General features: G+C 47.9%; 8 protein-coding genes across 8 annotated transcripts; 4 read left to right on the forward strand and 4 right to left on the reverse strand.

Moving 5' to 3' along the window:
• Positions 1-144: 144 nt before the first annotated feature.
• Positions 145-1666, reverse strand: PGRI_078610 (glutamate 5-kinase; the record flags this gene model as incomplete). Its single annotated transcript, XM_040795575.1, has 5 exons — positions 145-996; positions 1052-1147; positions 1201-1311; positions 1385-1572; positions 1627-1666. The coding sequence occupies 5 exons, from the start codon at positions 1664-1666 to the stop codon at positions 145-147; spliced, it is 1287 nt and encodes a 428-aa protein (XP_040653252.1).
• A 233-nt stretch (positions 1667-1899) lies between these two features.
• On the forward strand, positions 1900-2737 carry PGRI_078620 (mitochondrial inner membrane protease ATP23; the record flags this gene model as incomplete). Its single annotated transcript, XM_040795576.1, has 3 exons — positions 1900-2131; positions 2197-2456; positions 2510-2737. The coding sequence occupies 3 exons, from the start codon at positions 1900-1902 to the stop codon at positions 2735-2737; spliced, it is 720 nt and encodes a 239-aa protein (XP_040653253.1).
• Positions 2738-3213: 476 nt separating this feature from the next.
• On the reverse strand, positions 3214-4491 carry PGRI_078630 (aurora family serine/threonine-protein kinase; the record flags this gene model as incomplete). Its single annotated transcript, XM_040795577.1, has 3 exons — positions 3214-3348; positions 3407-4339; positions 4393-4491. 3 exons carry the CDS (start codon positions 4489-4491, stop codon positions 3214-3216), a joined length of 1167 nt encoding a protein of 388 aa, XP_040653254.1.
• A 609-nt stretch (positions 4492-5100) lies between these two features.
• On the forward strand, positions 5101-6024 carry PGRI_078640 (TIP41 family protein; the record flags this gene model as incomplete). The annotated part of the gene is made up of 3 exons (XM_040795578.1): positions 5101-5399; positions 5464-5854; positions 5911-6024. 3 exons carry the CDS (start codon positions 5101-5103, stop codon positions 6022-6024), a joined length of 804 nt encoding a protein of 267 aa, XP_040653255.1.
• A 554-nt stretch (positions 6025-6578) lies between these two features.
• PGRI_078650 (uncharacterized protein) lies at positions 6579-7543 on the forward strand (the record flags this gene model as incomplete). Its single annotated transcript, XM_040795579.1, has 2 exons — positions 6579-6954; positions 7026-7543. 2 exons carry the CDS (start codon positions 6579-6581, stop codon positions 7541-7543), a joined length of 894 nt encoding a protein of 297 aa, XP_040653256.1.
• Positions 7544-7757: 214 nt separating this feature from the next.
• PGRI_078660 (bifunctional aminopeptidase/epoxide hydrolase) lies at positions 7758-10000 on the reverse strand (the record flags this gene model as incomplete). Its single annotated transcript, XM_040795580.1, has 8 exons — positions 7758-7884; positions 7958-8445; positions 8501-8869; positions 8926-9045; positions 9098-9215; positions 9272-9491; positions 9545-9629; positions 9680-10000. The coding sequence occupies 8 exons, from the start codon at positions 9998-10000 to the stop codon at positions 7758-7760; spliced, it is 1848 nt and encodes a 615-aa protein (XP_040653257.1).
• Positions 10001-10989: 989 nt separating this feature from the next.
• Positions 10990-14369, forward strand: PGRI_078670 (uncharacterized protein; the record flags this gene model as incomplete). The annotated part of the gene is made up of 2 exons (XM_040795581.1): positions 10990-14131; positions 14182-14369. The coding sequence occupies 2 exons, from the start codon at positions 10990-10992 to the stop codon at positions 14367-14369; spliced, it is 3330 nt and encodes a 1109-aa protein (XP_040653258.1).
• A 417-nt stretch (positions 14370-14786) lies between these two features.
• Positions 14787-16244, reverse strand: PGRI_078680 (fungal specific transcription factor domain-containing protein; the record flags this gene model as incomplete). The annotated part of the gene is made up of 1 exon (XM_040795582.1): positions 14787-16244. One exon carries the CDS (start codon positions 16242-16244, stop codon positions 14787-14789), a length of 1458 nt encoding a protein of 485 aa, XP_040653259.1.
• Positions 16245-16647: the final 403 nt, after the last annotated feature.

Consider the following 16647-nt stretch of genomic DNA (forward strand, 5'->3'; position numbering starts at 1 on the left):
CTTTCTTTTTCTATATATCCCGAGCAACTTTTATATCGAAATGATCAAGGTTTGAATGGTAATATCAATCCAGTGTAGATGAATGTGAGAAATTTTTCTTTTTCGTCCGTAATATGCGTATAATAGATGATCCAGTATTATACCTCAAGGCGACTTCCATTCCTCCAAGGCCGGTGTTAATGTCGGAGTCACTGTATGATTGTGGTCTTCGTGAAACGAGATGTTCTCTCGCATGGCCACATAGTAACTATCGGCATAGCCAAGTAGCGTCTCAATCTGTGTGCTGCGGTGGCCCTTGATGTGTGCGATTTCAATGCTTCCGTAGTTCACCAGAGCCCGACCAACCTCCTTGGGTTCCTCTCTGTGGTGGATAAAGTCTCCATTCAAGGCATCTGGCGATGGCCGATCAACAACTACTAGTCGCACTGATTCCTGCTGTCCAAAATGGCCTTCAACCCCGACCACTCCAGCCGGGAGAAGATTGGCATTATTCAAAATTGCGTGGTAAGCCCCATGGTCGATGTATAATGTACCATGTGGATATAGTCCATGGAGTAGCCAGAATGTCCGTGATTGAATCGGGGTATCTGAACGGATGAATCGAGTGTGGAGAGGGGCAGTGGGTGCCTCGCTTTGGCCGTCAGCTGCTACGCCATTGGGCTGAGCCTCGAGGTATTGTAGGTACTTCACAATTTCGTGAACATTGCCTGGCTTTGAGCTCTTGGTGATAACTGTCGTGACACCAGCACTGGTTCCAAGTTTTGCAGCCACGATTTTCGTGCTCATACCTCCAGTGCCAAGGGAGGAGCCTGCCGACGAGACGTCAGCCTCGAGAGAGGAGATATCAGTCACCACCTCAATGGGTTTTGCGTCTGGATTGGTTCGAGGATTTGCCGAATAAAGACAATCGACATCGGTCATCAAAAACAGATAGTCAGCCTTGACCATAGCCGCTGTAATTGCAGAAAGGGTATCGTTGTCGCCAAATTTAATTTCCTGGTGATCGTTGGGTCAGATAATTTATTCATGCCTTGAAGGGAAACTCCCTTACAGAAACGGCCAGTGTATCATTTTCGTTGACAATAGGAATCACTCCCATATCAAACAACTGACCAAATGTATTTTGCGCATTGACATATTGGGTTCTCTGTATTGAGTGTCAGTGGAGAAACAGACTTAGGCAGATATAAGAGTACATACATCAGCAATATCATTTCTCGTCAAAAGAATCTGGGCCACAGGGACACGAAGATGGGAGAATAGATTATCCCAAAGACTCATCAGTCGACATTGGCCAACTGCAGCGAGAGCCTATAGATTTCATTAGCAAATTTTGCAATGAACATGTTGTGTGTTCAGTTTCTCTAGAGTCAAAGACACATACTTGTATACGCGGCAGGTAGGTCGGTCTTTCGTTCACATTCATCCTCCGCAGACCAACGCCCACGGCACCAGATGATACTAGGACAACCCGGTGGCCATCTCTATGTAGTTTGGTTACGGTTTCCACAATCAATGTCAAAATCGAAAGAATTGGCTCATGGGTTTTCTCGTCAACAATCGAACTCGTTCCTGTCACATTAATTAGTACTCGACTCATCGGCCACTAAGTATAGATCCCCGCACCTAATTTGATCACAATTGTGAGACCCGATGAGGTCGCCATGGCCGGACTTTTAGCTCAAATAAGCCTCTTAGCAACAAAAATGAAGAAACAAACAAAAAGAATATAGAACAACCTGTTCTGTTCACTGCCCCGCGGTGATGAACTGCGGAAGAGCACTTTTTGCCCGATTCCGGCGCTGATTCTGCCAGTAATCACCGCCATATGCGGAGGATCTCCCGAGGTCGCTTTATCGCGCTCAGTAATGCATGAATCTCAACACTCGACGATCGAAAATGACAGACTCCCAGTCGCCAGGTGCGGCCACACCTTCAAATGTAAAGCCTGATACTACAGGTTTCCTCCCCGGTGATGACACCTGGACCCAATTCCGCAATATTTATTCCATCCTCACCGGCAAGATGTCCAACGAAGGAATCGAAAAGTTCCGTGTTGCCCGAGACACTCGCAATCAAGAAGCAGACTGCAAGCGCTGTGAGGATCAGCGAGATTATCTTCTTCAATATAGTGAGTCACTCGTCCAGTCACCAAGAGTTATCTGAGCCGGTTACTGATAAGGTCAACTTATGAAGGTCCTACGATTCGATTCCTCAGCGAGAGCATTCAACAATTAGGAGGTGATCTTCACAATCATAATATTTACTGCCGTCGCTGCACGGATCGAAAGGGTGGCGGTTTCGATCCGGAATACGGAATCTTGATCTGCGCAAATGAGATGAAGGACCAGGGACACCTCGAAGATACTATCGCCCATGAGATGGTCCATGCCTATGACCACCTCAGGTTCAAGGTGAATTGGTCTGATAATCTGCGGCACGCGGCCTGTACCGAGGTATGTTTTATTTTGTCATCTTGGCGGGTCAATTTTCATTAAATCCTCTCTAGATTCGGGCTAGTTCGCTCAGCGGCGAGTGCAGATGGGCGCGGGAATTCTTTCGAAGAGGGCAGTGGAAGCTTACGCAACAGCATCAAGAGTGTGTTCGACGGAGAGCCATCCTCTCTGTGCGAGCACGACCGACTTGCAAAGACGAAGCCCATGCTACAAGGGTTGTCAATGAAGTCTGGGACAGCTGTTTCAGGGACACGCGCCCATTTGATGAGATCTACCGATGATACCACAACTCATGCAGCATTGTACTATTCTCCGCCCCTTTGTACGATGCATATTGTTTGGATGTACTATATTTTATTGATTTTACTAGCAACAGGAACCTTCCCGCCTCTCTACTCGAGTTTCTTTGGGATTTCTTACAACTATATCATCGAACTGAGGGCACTGGAGGTGAGATGAGATCAAAGCATATTGTCTACATTCTGGTTATAAGTGATCAGGTACGACAGCTAGCTGTGCCTTCTTGTAGTGTAGTTTGAACGTATCATGTTGTATTGAACACGTCGGCGGCGAAATAAAATTAACAAAATATCGCCATATCGCGAGTACCTCTCCAGCTTGACTCCAAGACAAACCCAACACGCCTTCAAAAATGCTTACAGGCTCAGAATACCCAGACTCCACATGAAGAAAATGTCAAAAAGGAACGATACCCAGAACTCCCAGAAACTCTGTAATGCAAGGGGCAAGTCATGGTTCAAACTTTGCCCTCCTTGGAAGAACCCGAACTTCGCTTTACAGTTCGATCGTCTTTCTCACAATGCTTGACTATCCAAGGATGACGCTGGATCTCCTCGAGCGGGATTCTCTTCGCGGGATCAAGAACAAGAAGCTAGATATTATGTGAGCAAGCGGCCTAATTATATATATTGGTAGGAACGTCGACTCACCTTCTTGATAAGATCCTTTGCTTCTGGGCTCACAAAGGAGGGGACCGACATATCTGCTCTGGTAATCCGCCGTTGGGTCATGACAGGGGTATCCTCGAATGGAGCCTCGCCAACCAAAAACTCATAAGTCAAGACACCTAAACTCCACAGGTCCACCTTCTCGCTGTAGTAGTTATCCTTGGAACCATGACCGAGCATCTCTGGGGGCAAGTAGTCGAGAGTTCCACACATCGTTTGACGTCGGTTGTTGGGGGCATGGACACTCCAGCCGAAATCACTGATTTTGATCTCTCCATGAATGCCAACAAGGATGTTCTCGGGCTTGATATCACGGTGCATGACGTGCTTTTTGTGCAGGTATTTCAATGCTGCAGCCATCTGCGCAATATATTGTGCGGCCTTCCATTCTGGGAACCGATGCTCCTTGCGAAGGTGCTTGTACAGCTCACCACGGCCAGCAAACTCAAGGATCAAAAAGATTCGTTTGCTGTCATGGAAGTGACCATAGAGCCTCAAGACATTAGGGTGACGTAGATTACTCTGGATCTCAATTTCACGCCTGACTTGCTTCTGGACACCACCCTGTTGTAACTCAGACTTGTGTAGCACCTTCAGGGCACAGACGAAACCAGAGGAACGTTCTTTGGCAAGGTAAACTCGCCCAAATTTGCCCTTGCCTAGCGGTTTACCAATTTCAAACATTCCCAAATGTAGCTCCTTAGGGACAGTTGGCTGCTCGCAGAGGGAAGAAGATGTGCGCTGGTCGCCGTTTTCATCGGTGCTTCGGGTTACCAATGCGCCATGAGATCCCCTACCTGGCGAGGCTGGAACGTTCATGGCATTTGCCTTGTTTTCATTGTTATTTTGAAGAGCCAATTTCAATAGTTGAGCTCGGTTCGAATTGCTGTTTGACTGGGTTGAAGAGACCGGAGGCTTAGTAAATCAGGTTAGCAACGTGGATAGCTAGATCGCATTGAGTCAAGTACCTTTTGCTTGCCGTAAGCTCTATCACTGTTTCCATTTTCTTTCTCATCTTTCATGGACAGATGCTCAAAGCGAGCTTCGAGCGTTTTGGTCGTCGCCATGGTTTGAGAGTGTATGGGACTAATGGGAAACGAAAATAGGTATGGGAAAAAAAGAAATCTTATAAAAAGTATCCAAATATGGGGTTAATTTTACTCCAGTGGAATCATGATCACTTTGCACGGGGTCGTTCGATGGGGGAATATCGCAAAGATCGAGAGAGAAACAGAAGCACAGGTGTTTGGGCGATCCCCGGAGTGTCCACGAGTCACCCCAGCAACGCCCGGCTGATGTTACTTGCGTACCCTATCACACCGCCGATTTCTCCGCTCTTGGCACCCATTATATCCTCTGTACCAATAATCTGTTCAAAGGCTGTCATATTTGCAGCTTGAGGTGACGATGTGCTGTAGGAATATTATCCAAATAAGATATCTTAAATCAAAGGATGCATTATATTAGAGAGAAAAAGACCGAAAAGGACATATCAATTTTCTACCCATGTATCAATATTAAATCTTTGAATATTCTGCCGAACAAATGTTACAGACCGCCTCTTTCTCCGTCCGCGGGGTTATCGCTATCAGCTCCGATCACAAACATTTATACATCCATGTAGCCCTGGAGATCCTCGGCTGTTTTTGATCTCTTGCTATTGTCAAGCTCTAACCATGGCAACATGTGCCACGGTTTCCCCAGAGGCGAAGAAGCCCAACTCAATTACCATCAACGGGTTTCGAATCTCAACACAAAAGCTGCCCATTCTTAAAGCCGACCCGATCGAGGAAATGACCCAGAAACTCGGCATTGCACCTCCGGAAATGATCTTTGGTGATAATTACGTTGCAATAGAACATGAGAAGGCGAATTGGGGCATTAATTTCAATGCGTTTGATGCCTTGGACTTGGTGGACAAGACTGGTCAATCCATGCTCCAGGTCGCGTACTCGGGAGAATGGCAAAAGAGCAGGTATTTTCGCGTCTTTCTAAACTCGCACGTAATCAATCATTCTTACTAATTATCGGGTATTCAGAGAGAAAACCCATGAAGGGATTAAAGAAGTCGTGAAGCCGTTCGACTGGTCATATAGCACCGACTACAAGGGCACCCTCCATCCTAATGCGCGGCCATTCGAGCCCACGACGAAACCGATTCCGATTGAACTATTGAAGCGCCCAGACCCCATTCTCTTTTTTGATGAGGTCGTTCTTTATGAAGACGAGCTGGCGGACAATGGGATTACCATGCTGTCTTGCAAGATTCGAGTCATGCCAGGACGACTCCTTTTATTGACGAGGTTCTTCATGAGGCTTGATCACGTCTTGATTCGACTCCGAGACACTCGAGTCTACGTGGATTTTGCGACAGGTGAAGTTATTCGAGAATATCTCTCAAAGGAGTGTGAATATGAGAAAGTTCGACAGGTATGTGGGCTGATTGGAAAATGTGGATGTATGTTTGATCTGACAATCATCTACAGATGCTAGCAGCAACTAGAGACGATATTCCGGCTTTCTTGAGAGATCCCAACCGACTCTCTGAGATTCTCCCTCTTGTAGAAAAGCACTCCGAGCGATTGGTACCAGGCAATTGACGCTCCATATTCTAATTATCCGCGAGGAATAACCCACCATCGGGCTCGGATACAGATGTTTGTGTTAATGGGATGTTCGTCATTTAGAAATTGATCATCTCCACAAACAAAATACACCACTCGATCATGACGACCATATGCCTGAACGTTGGGGATGGAAATGCCCCAGATCCGCCCACATGAGACTTTTATCAGACTTAGTTGGGTTGCAGGGCTACTATCACAATTAATGATCAATTTCATGAGACATGTTCAAACAACGCAGGTGAACCTGAGTGGAATAGAGCTTGAGTTCAATGGCGCTAAATCGGCAGCCGAATAACTAGCAGGAGCCGCGCCTAGAATATAAAAGCGCAAAAAAAAACCCCCCTGAGTTCAGTAGAAGCTTACAAGGCTATGTCGCCTATATACACATAAGTCTTAAGAGGAGCACTGCCTATTAAGACGTCCAGGTTTATCTACTCGGAACAAACAATGCAAACACATTTTCTATCAAGAAAAGATCCAGATCACCAATCACGACAGACCAATTCACGAATTCCACATCCTCAACAATGTCGTCCAGGAGATTATCAACACAATGGGTGCGCGAGATTCGCGGGTCCCAGAACCTTTGCCTTTCTAGAACTGCTATTCGCAGCCCTATCACACTGGTCTCCGCCTCATGCGCGTCTACGGAACAGCCATTGAAATCGATCACCACTCGATCATATTCGCAAAGCAAGGTCTCCGACTTGGCCAAGAACTTTTCCCGGAGACCCGGAAATGCCGCCGAGACTTATGTCGCGTATGGCATGACACAAAAGCTATTTGAGGCCTGTTCCAGCCAGGCGGATTACAAGATCCCCCAAGCGTCGCAAAAGGGCGCGGAGGTCCCGAAAACGGAAGCTGGCGAGGATCTTGGCGTTGGAGAGGGTTGGTGGTATAAAGGTAAGACACATCTAGCGGTCTTTAACTAGGGTTGTAATCTGGTCTGAAAAGAAGCTAATTTGTTGTTGTAGAGCTCGGACTCCTGCCAACCTTTTCTACCTGGTCCCAGGTGACTTTCCTCCACATGTACCTCTTGACGGTTCGCCTTCGTGCCCTACCCCATCGCGATAGCGTTACTACCTACTCCCGCCACTTGATCGACCACTTTTCGCATGAAGCGGAACATCGTATGGACGCATATCATGATCTGGGTAGCCGCACTATTCGCAACAAATACCTGAAGGATCTGTTCATTCAATGGCGTGGAATCATTGCTGCATATGACGAGGGGTTGGTCAAAGGCGATGCGGTGCTGGGCGCTGCTGTCTGGAGGAACCTCTGGAAGGGAAATCAGACCGGACCGGATGGGAAAGAAGAAATCGACTGGGCTAAGGTTGCTCAGGTGGTGGCATATATGCGCCGAGTCTTGTCAGAACTATCAAAGAAGGACGAGGTGGATCTTGTTTTTGCTCTTGGACGTGACCAGAAGAATACTGGTATCTTTGAGTACTCGGAGACGGACAAGAAACTTGTTCAGGCAAACAAATGAGGGAATATCCTATGTGGTTTGCCTTTGTGGTATCCGTTCTGCTACTTTACACAATTTGGTTGTAAATACATGTACAATATGTAATTGCCCTACTCTTTTTGCACAAGACTTTTTATTGTTCAAGGTAACGACACAAAAAAATAAAGTGAGCATTCACTGTCTACCTACTTGAGCAAAACACGACGCAGAGAGAGAGAGAGAGAGAGAGAGAGAATTAGTTGTCTTTCTTGCTGAACAGATCCTTTTCCACCATGCCTCGGCAGATAGGATGATAAAAGTCCTTATACTTCTCGAAAGTTGCGAGAGCGACAGGGCGATTGATTTTCTGGAGATTGCGGAACCTAAAAAAATCCCCAAAAGAATGCCAGGTTAGTGTCAAGAACAGTATCTGCAATTAGGACGGGGGCATCTTACAAAGGTCGCACAAACTTCATCCGTCCAACACGACCCAGCAACTCAGTTGTTGGCTCAATGACGCTGTCATCTCCTGCTTTCATGCCAACCTGGCAGTAGAGGTTCGAAACCTCGATATTCTCGCTCTTGGTAAAACCGTAGACATCATCCATCAACTTTGAGATCTTGGGGCTGAGAGGTCTCTCTAGCAAGAGCATCTCCTCTAGGAAGACAACCAACTGGTTGGCGGTCAACCCCTTGATGTCGCTTATATGAGGCTGGAAGGATGAGTTGGGAAGGGACTGCCACTTCTTGGAAAGTTTATAGACAACGTCCACCATCGATGTGTCGAAGCTTGGCTTGGGTGGTAGGCCTGGTGCATAGAACCACTTGTCCCAATCCAATTCTTCCAAGAGCTTAGAAGCCTCGGCATCTGACTTGAAGAAGTCCAGAATCAGGGCTTTGAACTCATAGGAGTCGAGCGATTTGCACTTGAAGGTTGTGAAATACTGCGGGAGGAATAGTCAATAGAAGAAACCGAATAAGAGAACAGAGATTGCGTACGTGAGGGATAAATTTATCGAACTTTGGCTTGCCAACAAGATTCTCAAGGTAGAATAAGAAGTTGAAACCTTTCTCATAAGGAACACTTGAGAATGCATCGTCAGGGTCCTTGCCCTTCAGATCAACGATAAGTTTAGTAAACTCATGATCGTCACCAAAATGCTCGACGGCGTCAGTCAGAGACTTCCATCCAATGATGGCCGAAAAATGGCGATAGCTTTCACCGTGAATGGCAGCCAAAATCCTTCTCTCAAGGTAAACGGTCCATCCTTCATTCAACCAGAAATGCTCCCATGAGGCGTTGGTAACCAGGTTGCCACTCCAGCTGTGAGCCAATTCGTGTGCAATGACATCGATGTTCTCACGGTCCTGCGGAACCCATTAGTCAAAGTCTATTAAACCATTGGCCGGGTTATACTGCCTACCTTCGAGATGATACTCGGGGTTGCAAAAGTGAAAATCGGGTTCTCCATGCCGCCGTACGGGAAACTGGGCGGCAGTATCAAAACATTGTACTCGCCCCAGGCATAAGGGTAAACAATTTTCTGTGCAAAGTCAGAATTCACTATTTATACGAATAGAATATAGGCTTCGTACCTCGATTGTTGTGATGAAGTTCTCGGTGTCAGCCTCGAGCTCCCATTTGCATTCTTCCAATTTGTCAGGGCTGGTTGCAACAACACTCCGGGGTCCGATTGGAGCCTCGGCAACATCACTGTGGAGTTCTGGGTTAACGAACAGTATCTTTAGAAATGGTAGAGGAATTCTTACCCGCTAGCAATAGCAAAGAGGTAGCTGGGGATTGGCACCGACTGGTGAAATCGATACAGTTCGTGGTCCGCCTTGGACTCCATGGAGGATTTGCGAATTGGCAGGCCGCTGGTCATAACCGGGAGGGGAGAGGTAATGTTGAAGTCAAAGGTGGCTTTGACATCTGGAGTGTCCTGACAAGGGAAGATAGACCGCGCGTGAATTGCCTGGCATTGGGAGACTAGGCAATTTTGTCAGTTACAGGAGCTCTAGGGAAAGATTATTACCACATACACATGTATGGATGTTTCTTGTTTGAGGTTTGCGCAGGCGTAAGCCACTGCAACGCGGTGCACTTGTCGGTGGTTTTCACCTCGATCTATATAATTGAGTGAGTAAGAGCTTCATGGGGAGAATTGTAAAACATACATCAACCTCGACGGTACCATTCAATTTGACGGGTTTATCAAGGCTAATCTTCAATGGCACACCATAGGGCTCCAGCGGGGGGAGAAATTCCCACTTGGATGGCTGGCCATCCACCTTCACAGCACCAATGTCGAGATGACTGGTATCCAAGATAATCTCCTGGGATTCACCATCTGTGATCGACTTGAATTTATGGACCACATTCCCTACCAGCTTCTTCTGGTCGAACAAAATATCGAAATTGGCCGTGACATGGGTAGAACGCCAATTGTTGTAATTGCTCACGGTGTTCGGATCTCGTGGATGATTGATAGTAGCCATAGTGCGTGAAGTGAATCTCACTTTAGAAACACGTAGGTTAAAATTCAAGTTCCGAGTAAAGGAACGACCTAAGGTGAGATTCATGAGGTTGGAATTTTTCCCCCTCCTACCTCCCCCTCGGGGCCATCTCCCCATATCTCTCTCTCTCCCATTTTTTCCCCCCGTATCTAAGCGCCAACTTATATAGTCTCTTATCATTCTTTTATATTTTCTATTTCAAGTTTTTTTTTAACATAAATTGTATATTATATATTATATATATATTATACTATGTATAAATCTCTTAAATCTACTCCGTACATCAGTACCTTATCCCTGTATTATAGGCCTACGCTAGGGAGAGGTTTCCCCTTTTTTTTTCTCTCTCTCTTCTCCCTTTAAAATTTAGAAGAATCAAGAAATCAAGAAATCAAGAATCCTCTCTGTAGTTCAACTGCTTCTAATCTCTCATCCCCCGCATTGTTTTTTTTTTCTTCCACCGCCCGGCAACCCGGGAACCCCCCCCCCCTGAAGAGAAGAGCGCTCCCCCTGACGAACCCGAACCTGATCTTCACTATTATTCTGCAAATTCAAAAGGGTTGTTTTTTTTTTGTGTTTTTTTTTTTTGTGTGCAATTTGTGGTGGTTCACGCAAATCCCCTTGTGAGTTTGGCCGATCTTCATCCCGCAATTCGCATTCCTAATCGTTCTAGGTCAATTGACACAATGTCTCCCAGCCTACTGTTTTGAAACCCTCGAGCCCTCCCGATTACGAAGCTATGTGTTGAGACGGATAGGGGGTTTTAAAACCAAGGATAATCCACGAGACATACGTCAATACTCCAGACTTGCGAAGAATGAGCGAAGACACACACCTAGTTGCAGATACCCGTTTCTCTCCCCTATTGTGCTTGCCTAGTTGCGCGTAGTACCTCTAGGGTACACAATTTCGGACTCGATACATTACCTATTTCCGACATTTAAATTCGCTAAACTTGGGGAATTTACGAAATGATTCACTATACATCGGTGGATGATGATCCCAATTCATCCTATCTCAGACGTCCTTCGGGCCCCTTTGCGTCTGAACCGCCGTCCGGGCCACCCCCCAATCGACCTTCCTCTCGCTCGTCACGACCTAATTCTCGGGCTCGAATGGTAAAACCGCCAGGTGCGATCACGCCCACTGGCCTCGGTGTGCTTACAGAGAATGTGGCAAACCTGTCCCCGGACAGTCTCGGACCAACCAGCCCTATCAAGGAAGGGCTGGGCAGTTTAAATCGCTGGTCCCAGTCGACGGCCTCTAGCAAAAGTCCCTCAGAGTATATTGGTCATCATCGTCGAGGGAGCTCGAAAATGTCAATGTCAGGTTACAACCGTGGACGGGGGAGCCACAGCCCCCAACGTGCGCCGGGGCTGAATGGGTTGCCGATGCTCGATCTGCCGGAATTGGACAAGTCTGCCATATTTAACAATGATTCAACACAACACCACGAGCTCTCATTTGCGGCCTCGAGCCATCTTTTTCAGCCCTCAACGCATAGCCACCAAACAGATATTCCAGTTACTCGGACGAGTGGAGGGTCTGTCTCTTTAAATGACGGGGAAGGAGACCCGGCTGCCATACAGCATGGACAGACACAAAAGGTGATGCTGTCAAAGGCACTTCAGAAAGCAAATACGGCAGTGCTTCTGGATAACGCTGCCAATTTCGAGGGTGCCATGGAAGCTTACACCGATGCTTGTAACTTGCTACAGCTTGTCATGCTCCGTAGCAATGGGGGAGACGAAGAGAAACTCAAACTTCAAGAAATTCGAGACACATATATGCTTCGGGTCACGGAACTTCATCGTATGGACTTTCCTCTCCAGGAGAGCGACGACAAAGCTCTTCCAGATCGGCCTTTGAGCCAAGAGTCATATGGAGAATTGCTTCATTCCACAAATGACGGATCCCATATTGAGAGCCAGCAGAGCTCGCCTCATTCCAGCTTTGGGTTCCACCAGATCCCACTAGAAGAAGCAAAGGGCTTTTCTCTGGAAGCTGTTCCCCCTCGGCGGCAATCCTTGAAGCCCTCTGCCTTGGAAGATCAACCCCGACCTATGACATTGCCGACAGCAAGTCAGGAGGACACCAATGAATCCACTTCGTGGTTGGACACAATTGATGAATCGGGTGCTTCGTCACCCTCATCGGCAAACTCCAAGGCGTCATCAGTGTACCTTCGTCGTCGAACCAGTCGTCGCCTCAGTAATGATACCGAGGCTGAGTTTGATGCAGCTCTCGATGCGGCGGTGGAAGCTGCATATGATGAAGGTCTAGAGCCGGTGCCGGAGCACAGAGAAGAGGAAAGCGATGCTATTGTTTCAAACGCGCGCAGGAACATACAACTAGCGAAACAAAGAGTGCGCGAGGCAGAACAGGAAGCAGAGGCAATGAATCGCGATCGTGAAATGCGCCGGATCCAGGAACAGACAACTTTCGGGGATGACCCCATTATTGCCCGTACTTCGGAATATCTAGACGATGAAGCAGAGGAAGAGGAGCGTTTGCTGGAAGAGATGACCAAGGGTTACGTGATGGACGATTTCGAGTTCGGCATTCAGTCCAAGTCGGCGCTCCCTCGCGAATCAGATTCCAGCAACATGTCCGGGAGGACTTGGGAAAGCTCCGCAACTTCCAATATTGCAAGCACTGGGGGTGCGCTGTCTACGCTTGCAGAAGATGATGTGTTGCCACTAGACCTAAGGCTTGAACCATATACCATGCCATCTTCTCCTCCATCCTCGGCTTTGCCGCCCCTGCCAGCGTCATCCGACTTCCCGGCTCCTTCAAAACGGGCCTCGATATCAAACCGCGCTGGTTCTATCGGCTCACTCGCCTCTTCTACAGGTCCAGGAGTGCGAGCCCGAAGACTATCCAGTCAGACTCGCGAGCTTAAAATCGAGACCAATACCCGCTCCGCTCGCGCTAATTCTAATGCATCAACGGCCTTGGAAAACTTTGCAACCCCACTGGCAAACCGCCCGCCACCATTGCCGAAAGACGAACCTTCTGCCCATGGGGCCCGCTCCACTTTGCACCCGACACAACGTAACCCGTCGGTGGGCTCTTTCACGGACCACACCAGCCTCTCGAAAGCTCGTACCCATGAAGACGATGAGAATGAACTGCCACCACTGCCACTGTCAGCGCGGCCCATGGGCAAAGTACCCTCGGCTCCAGATGGATTGAACAAAATGCACTCCCATACAAAGCCTTTCCGAGCTCGGAACGCCTCCGTTCCGATTCAGATCCCTGATATGTGCCCGGAATCCCCAAGCACCCCGTGGAGCGGTGCATTTCCTGACACTCAAAGGGGCGCGACTAGTGGCGTTCCTGTTTTACCTACACCAACCCTGGCCAACTTTAACTTCCAAAATGGACTGCCAAGTGGTGGATTAAACCTATTTAGTAGCAACATACACTCACCCACAGCTCTTGGACGTCCAAATTCCTTGGTGGCCAATGCCCCGCTTCCTCTAGAGCCATGTCCAGAGTCTTTCCTTCTCCGTCCATTTTGGCTAATGAGATGTCTCTACCAGACACTCGCACATCCTCACGGTGGCTATCTATCAGAAAAGCTCTTTATTCCTCGAGATGTCTGGCGTGTGAAAAATGTTAAGCTAAAGGCCCTCGAAGAGAAAGTGTCCAATTGCGATCTTCTGACCGCCGCTTTGCTCAAATTGGCCCAGGTCGATACATATGATGCAGATGCGGTTTTGGAAGAGATGCAATCGTTCGATACTGTACTCGACCAAGTTCAGGTTCTCTTGGCTAAGAAATTGGGTAATGATGTCGGTGTCCAAGCATCAATGCCATTGTTCAAGACCGCTTCCACGCTGGACGAACCTGTTCAACCGGAAGTTGCGCCGAACAAGTCATACCTGACATGGAAAAGACTACGCGCAAAGACTTCCGGGCTTGGGACCACCACTCCGGTGCCGAGTGCTCGAGAAAGTAACAAGGACAATCTAATTCTCAACTCCGTCCCGATGACATCTGTACACGGAACACCTGCGAAGCGCAATGTAACCCAGCTAGAATTTTCTGGGCCCAACGCGAACTACATGGGGGCGTTGGCGCGGCTTTTCGACGCTGCACAAGTGCTAGGTAAGACTTTTCTCGTCTATATGATTTTGTCACCATTCTAATTTCACCAGAACAAATTGCTCAGCAGGTTGAGGATCCTGGACTCAAACATTCGTCTAAAACCCACGTTGGTCTGGAACTCAGCACACGACACGCTGCTGAATTCTTTGGCTTTTACATTTGTCGGTTCGCACTGGCTGATGTGGGCTTGATGCTTGACAAGTTCATCAAGCGAGGTAGCGAGTGGGTGTTGGTCTAGGAAGTATATGAGGCCATACGATAATTACCCTTCCCTCTTCCCCTTTCTCCCTTCCCCCTCCTCCAACCTTCTCAAAGCCAGTGGAGGCCTAGAGTCTTCCTGCGTCTTTTGATATCTCTAATGTCCATATTTGATCTCCCCACGTCTTTTGAGATACCATGATTTTAACCCGTGAGATATTTGATGATTTAAGAACATAATTGTCATGACATGGGATTGTACTTAACGCTATTTGTTTCTTGCTCATATAACCTGTTTATTTTGGTGATCTTGCCTCAGTGCAAGCCCTAACGACACGCTCTAATGCATATCACACACCTTCAACCTGCTTTTAGTACTTGTTCTTATTCCTATATGCAAATATCTTTATCAACAATGGGTTGGGGCCTAACGCAGATTCCCTCAGAATCGTGCAGTTCAAAGGCACATATTGGCCGATCGAAGACAAATCTGTCGTCGTCTCTCTGCATCTCGGATAATCTCGGCTGACAATTTCAGGCTAGGTGCTAAGTGTGCATACCTCTCTACCTCGTTGACAACTCCCGCAATGATCCCATCTATCTGTGGAACGGGAGGGAGCAGGATGGATAGGGTAGGAGACATTGTGGCGCCCATTATCAGCAATGTCTGTGATACCATTGACAGGGCACCCTGCCACAGGTATGGAAGATGGCCTTCGCGGTGGCTCGTTACATGCTCCAACTGACGGAGTGTAGCATCCAAGCATCGTCGGCAACACTCTTTCACCCCTGGGTCCGCTCCAGCCTGTTCATTTTCAAAAACAGCCAAGATGTATGGACGATATATAATGGTACGGCATGCATTGTAGCGAAGCCTCAGCACCGTTTGAACCGGATTGGCAATAGGCTTTTGAGTCAAAGGAAATTGAACGGACCGCGGAAGACTGTCGTACCACTGAGATAGCTGAAAGTCGAGCTCAGAGACAATCGGACCCAACGATGCGAGAGTGTGGGTGCTGTCTTTCTGATAAATGATATGGCTGACACGATTGAGTAGTCTTCGTAGAGCAATCTCCGCCAGGAAGTACCAGAGTTCGTCACGCCGAACAGCCAGCTGAGAGTCAGCCGGCCGCGATGAGCCCTGATATTTCCTGGCTGTTCGGCGTTCTTCGCCCTCATTATGATCCCCATCTTCCTCCTCCCCGTCATCCTCATCTTCTTCCTCAAAGCCTCCTGGCAAATCCACAATTTCTTCAAAGTTGACAATGCCAGAATGGGGGAGATCTAATTCTGCGAGAAGATCGCTTTCAAACAATAAGGCGTTCCAGTATACCCTCACACTCAGCTCCCTCCACTGAGTCGGAATTCGATTTGGACTGCCAAACAACAACTGCAATTTCATGCTCACGCTGGATAGCAAGGTCCAGGCTTCCAGGGGTCGCACTAGATAGAATAGGTAGGCAGAGGCCATGACCATGCACTGCGCCGCGACCACAGTATTTCTCATCATGACCGACGGTAGGAAGCTCCATGCAGCGGCAAAATAAGGAAGTCCTGGCGGTTCACGATCTGGTGACACAAACGAGATACTACCACTATGGCTGGCGCTTCCTAGGGCCAAGACCAGAAGAACAAGGCAACTCATGGGCCCTTCTTGAAATCCTTGCGCAAGAGCTGATTGATAATATCGATTCCATGTATAGGGGTTCACACAGGCATACCAAACATTTCCATAGTTGAAAAACGCCTGGGCATACGTGGATGCATTTGTCAAATCAAATCCTGAATTCGGAGTCAGCCGCAATGGTTCGCGGGCCATCTCCAATTGAAGAAGGTGCTGCGGATCATAGACCCCAGAGACCAAATCCCGAATTAGGGGCCACTGGAGGAGATGAAGAGCAGGAGTAGTATGCATTTTGGGCATTGTAGAGATGCTTAGACTGGCAGGTGGGTTAACCCAAGAACCGAGTCCAACAGCAGACAATCTTCCATGCACTGGCAATCCGCTGGATGATGTTTTCGTTAATGGATCATCGCTACCGAGGTTTGTATCGTTGCTGGTGGCCGGGGAGGTAGCGGAGAGGGCTAAATGTGACCCTTGGTTTGGTAAATTTGAATGTAGCAAACTTTCAATTCTGGCCAAATGATCTAGAATGAGCTTGTCACCGGCGTCTAGTTTGATACCGGGTTCTCGATAGACACATTCCGCATTCAAATCGGAGCAGAGTTGACACTTGGGACGAGCCCCATTGCATCGGGTCTTGCGTAGCCGGCATATCTGGCACTGAATCAAAGTCAAATCTGCCTTGCTCGAATGT

The sequence above is a fragment of the Penicillium griseofulvum genome (assembly GCF_001561935.1).
Source record: "Penicillium griseofulvum strain PG3 chromosome Unknown contig_6, whole genome shotgun sequence".
Lineage (NCBI taxonomy): Eukaryota > Fungi > Ascomycota > Eurotiomycetes > Eurotiales > Aspergillaceae > Penicillium > Penicillium griseofulvum.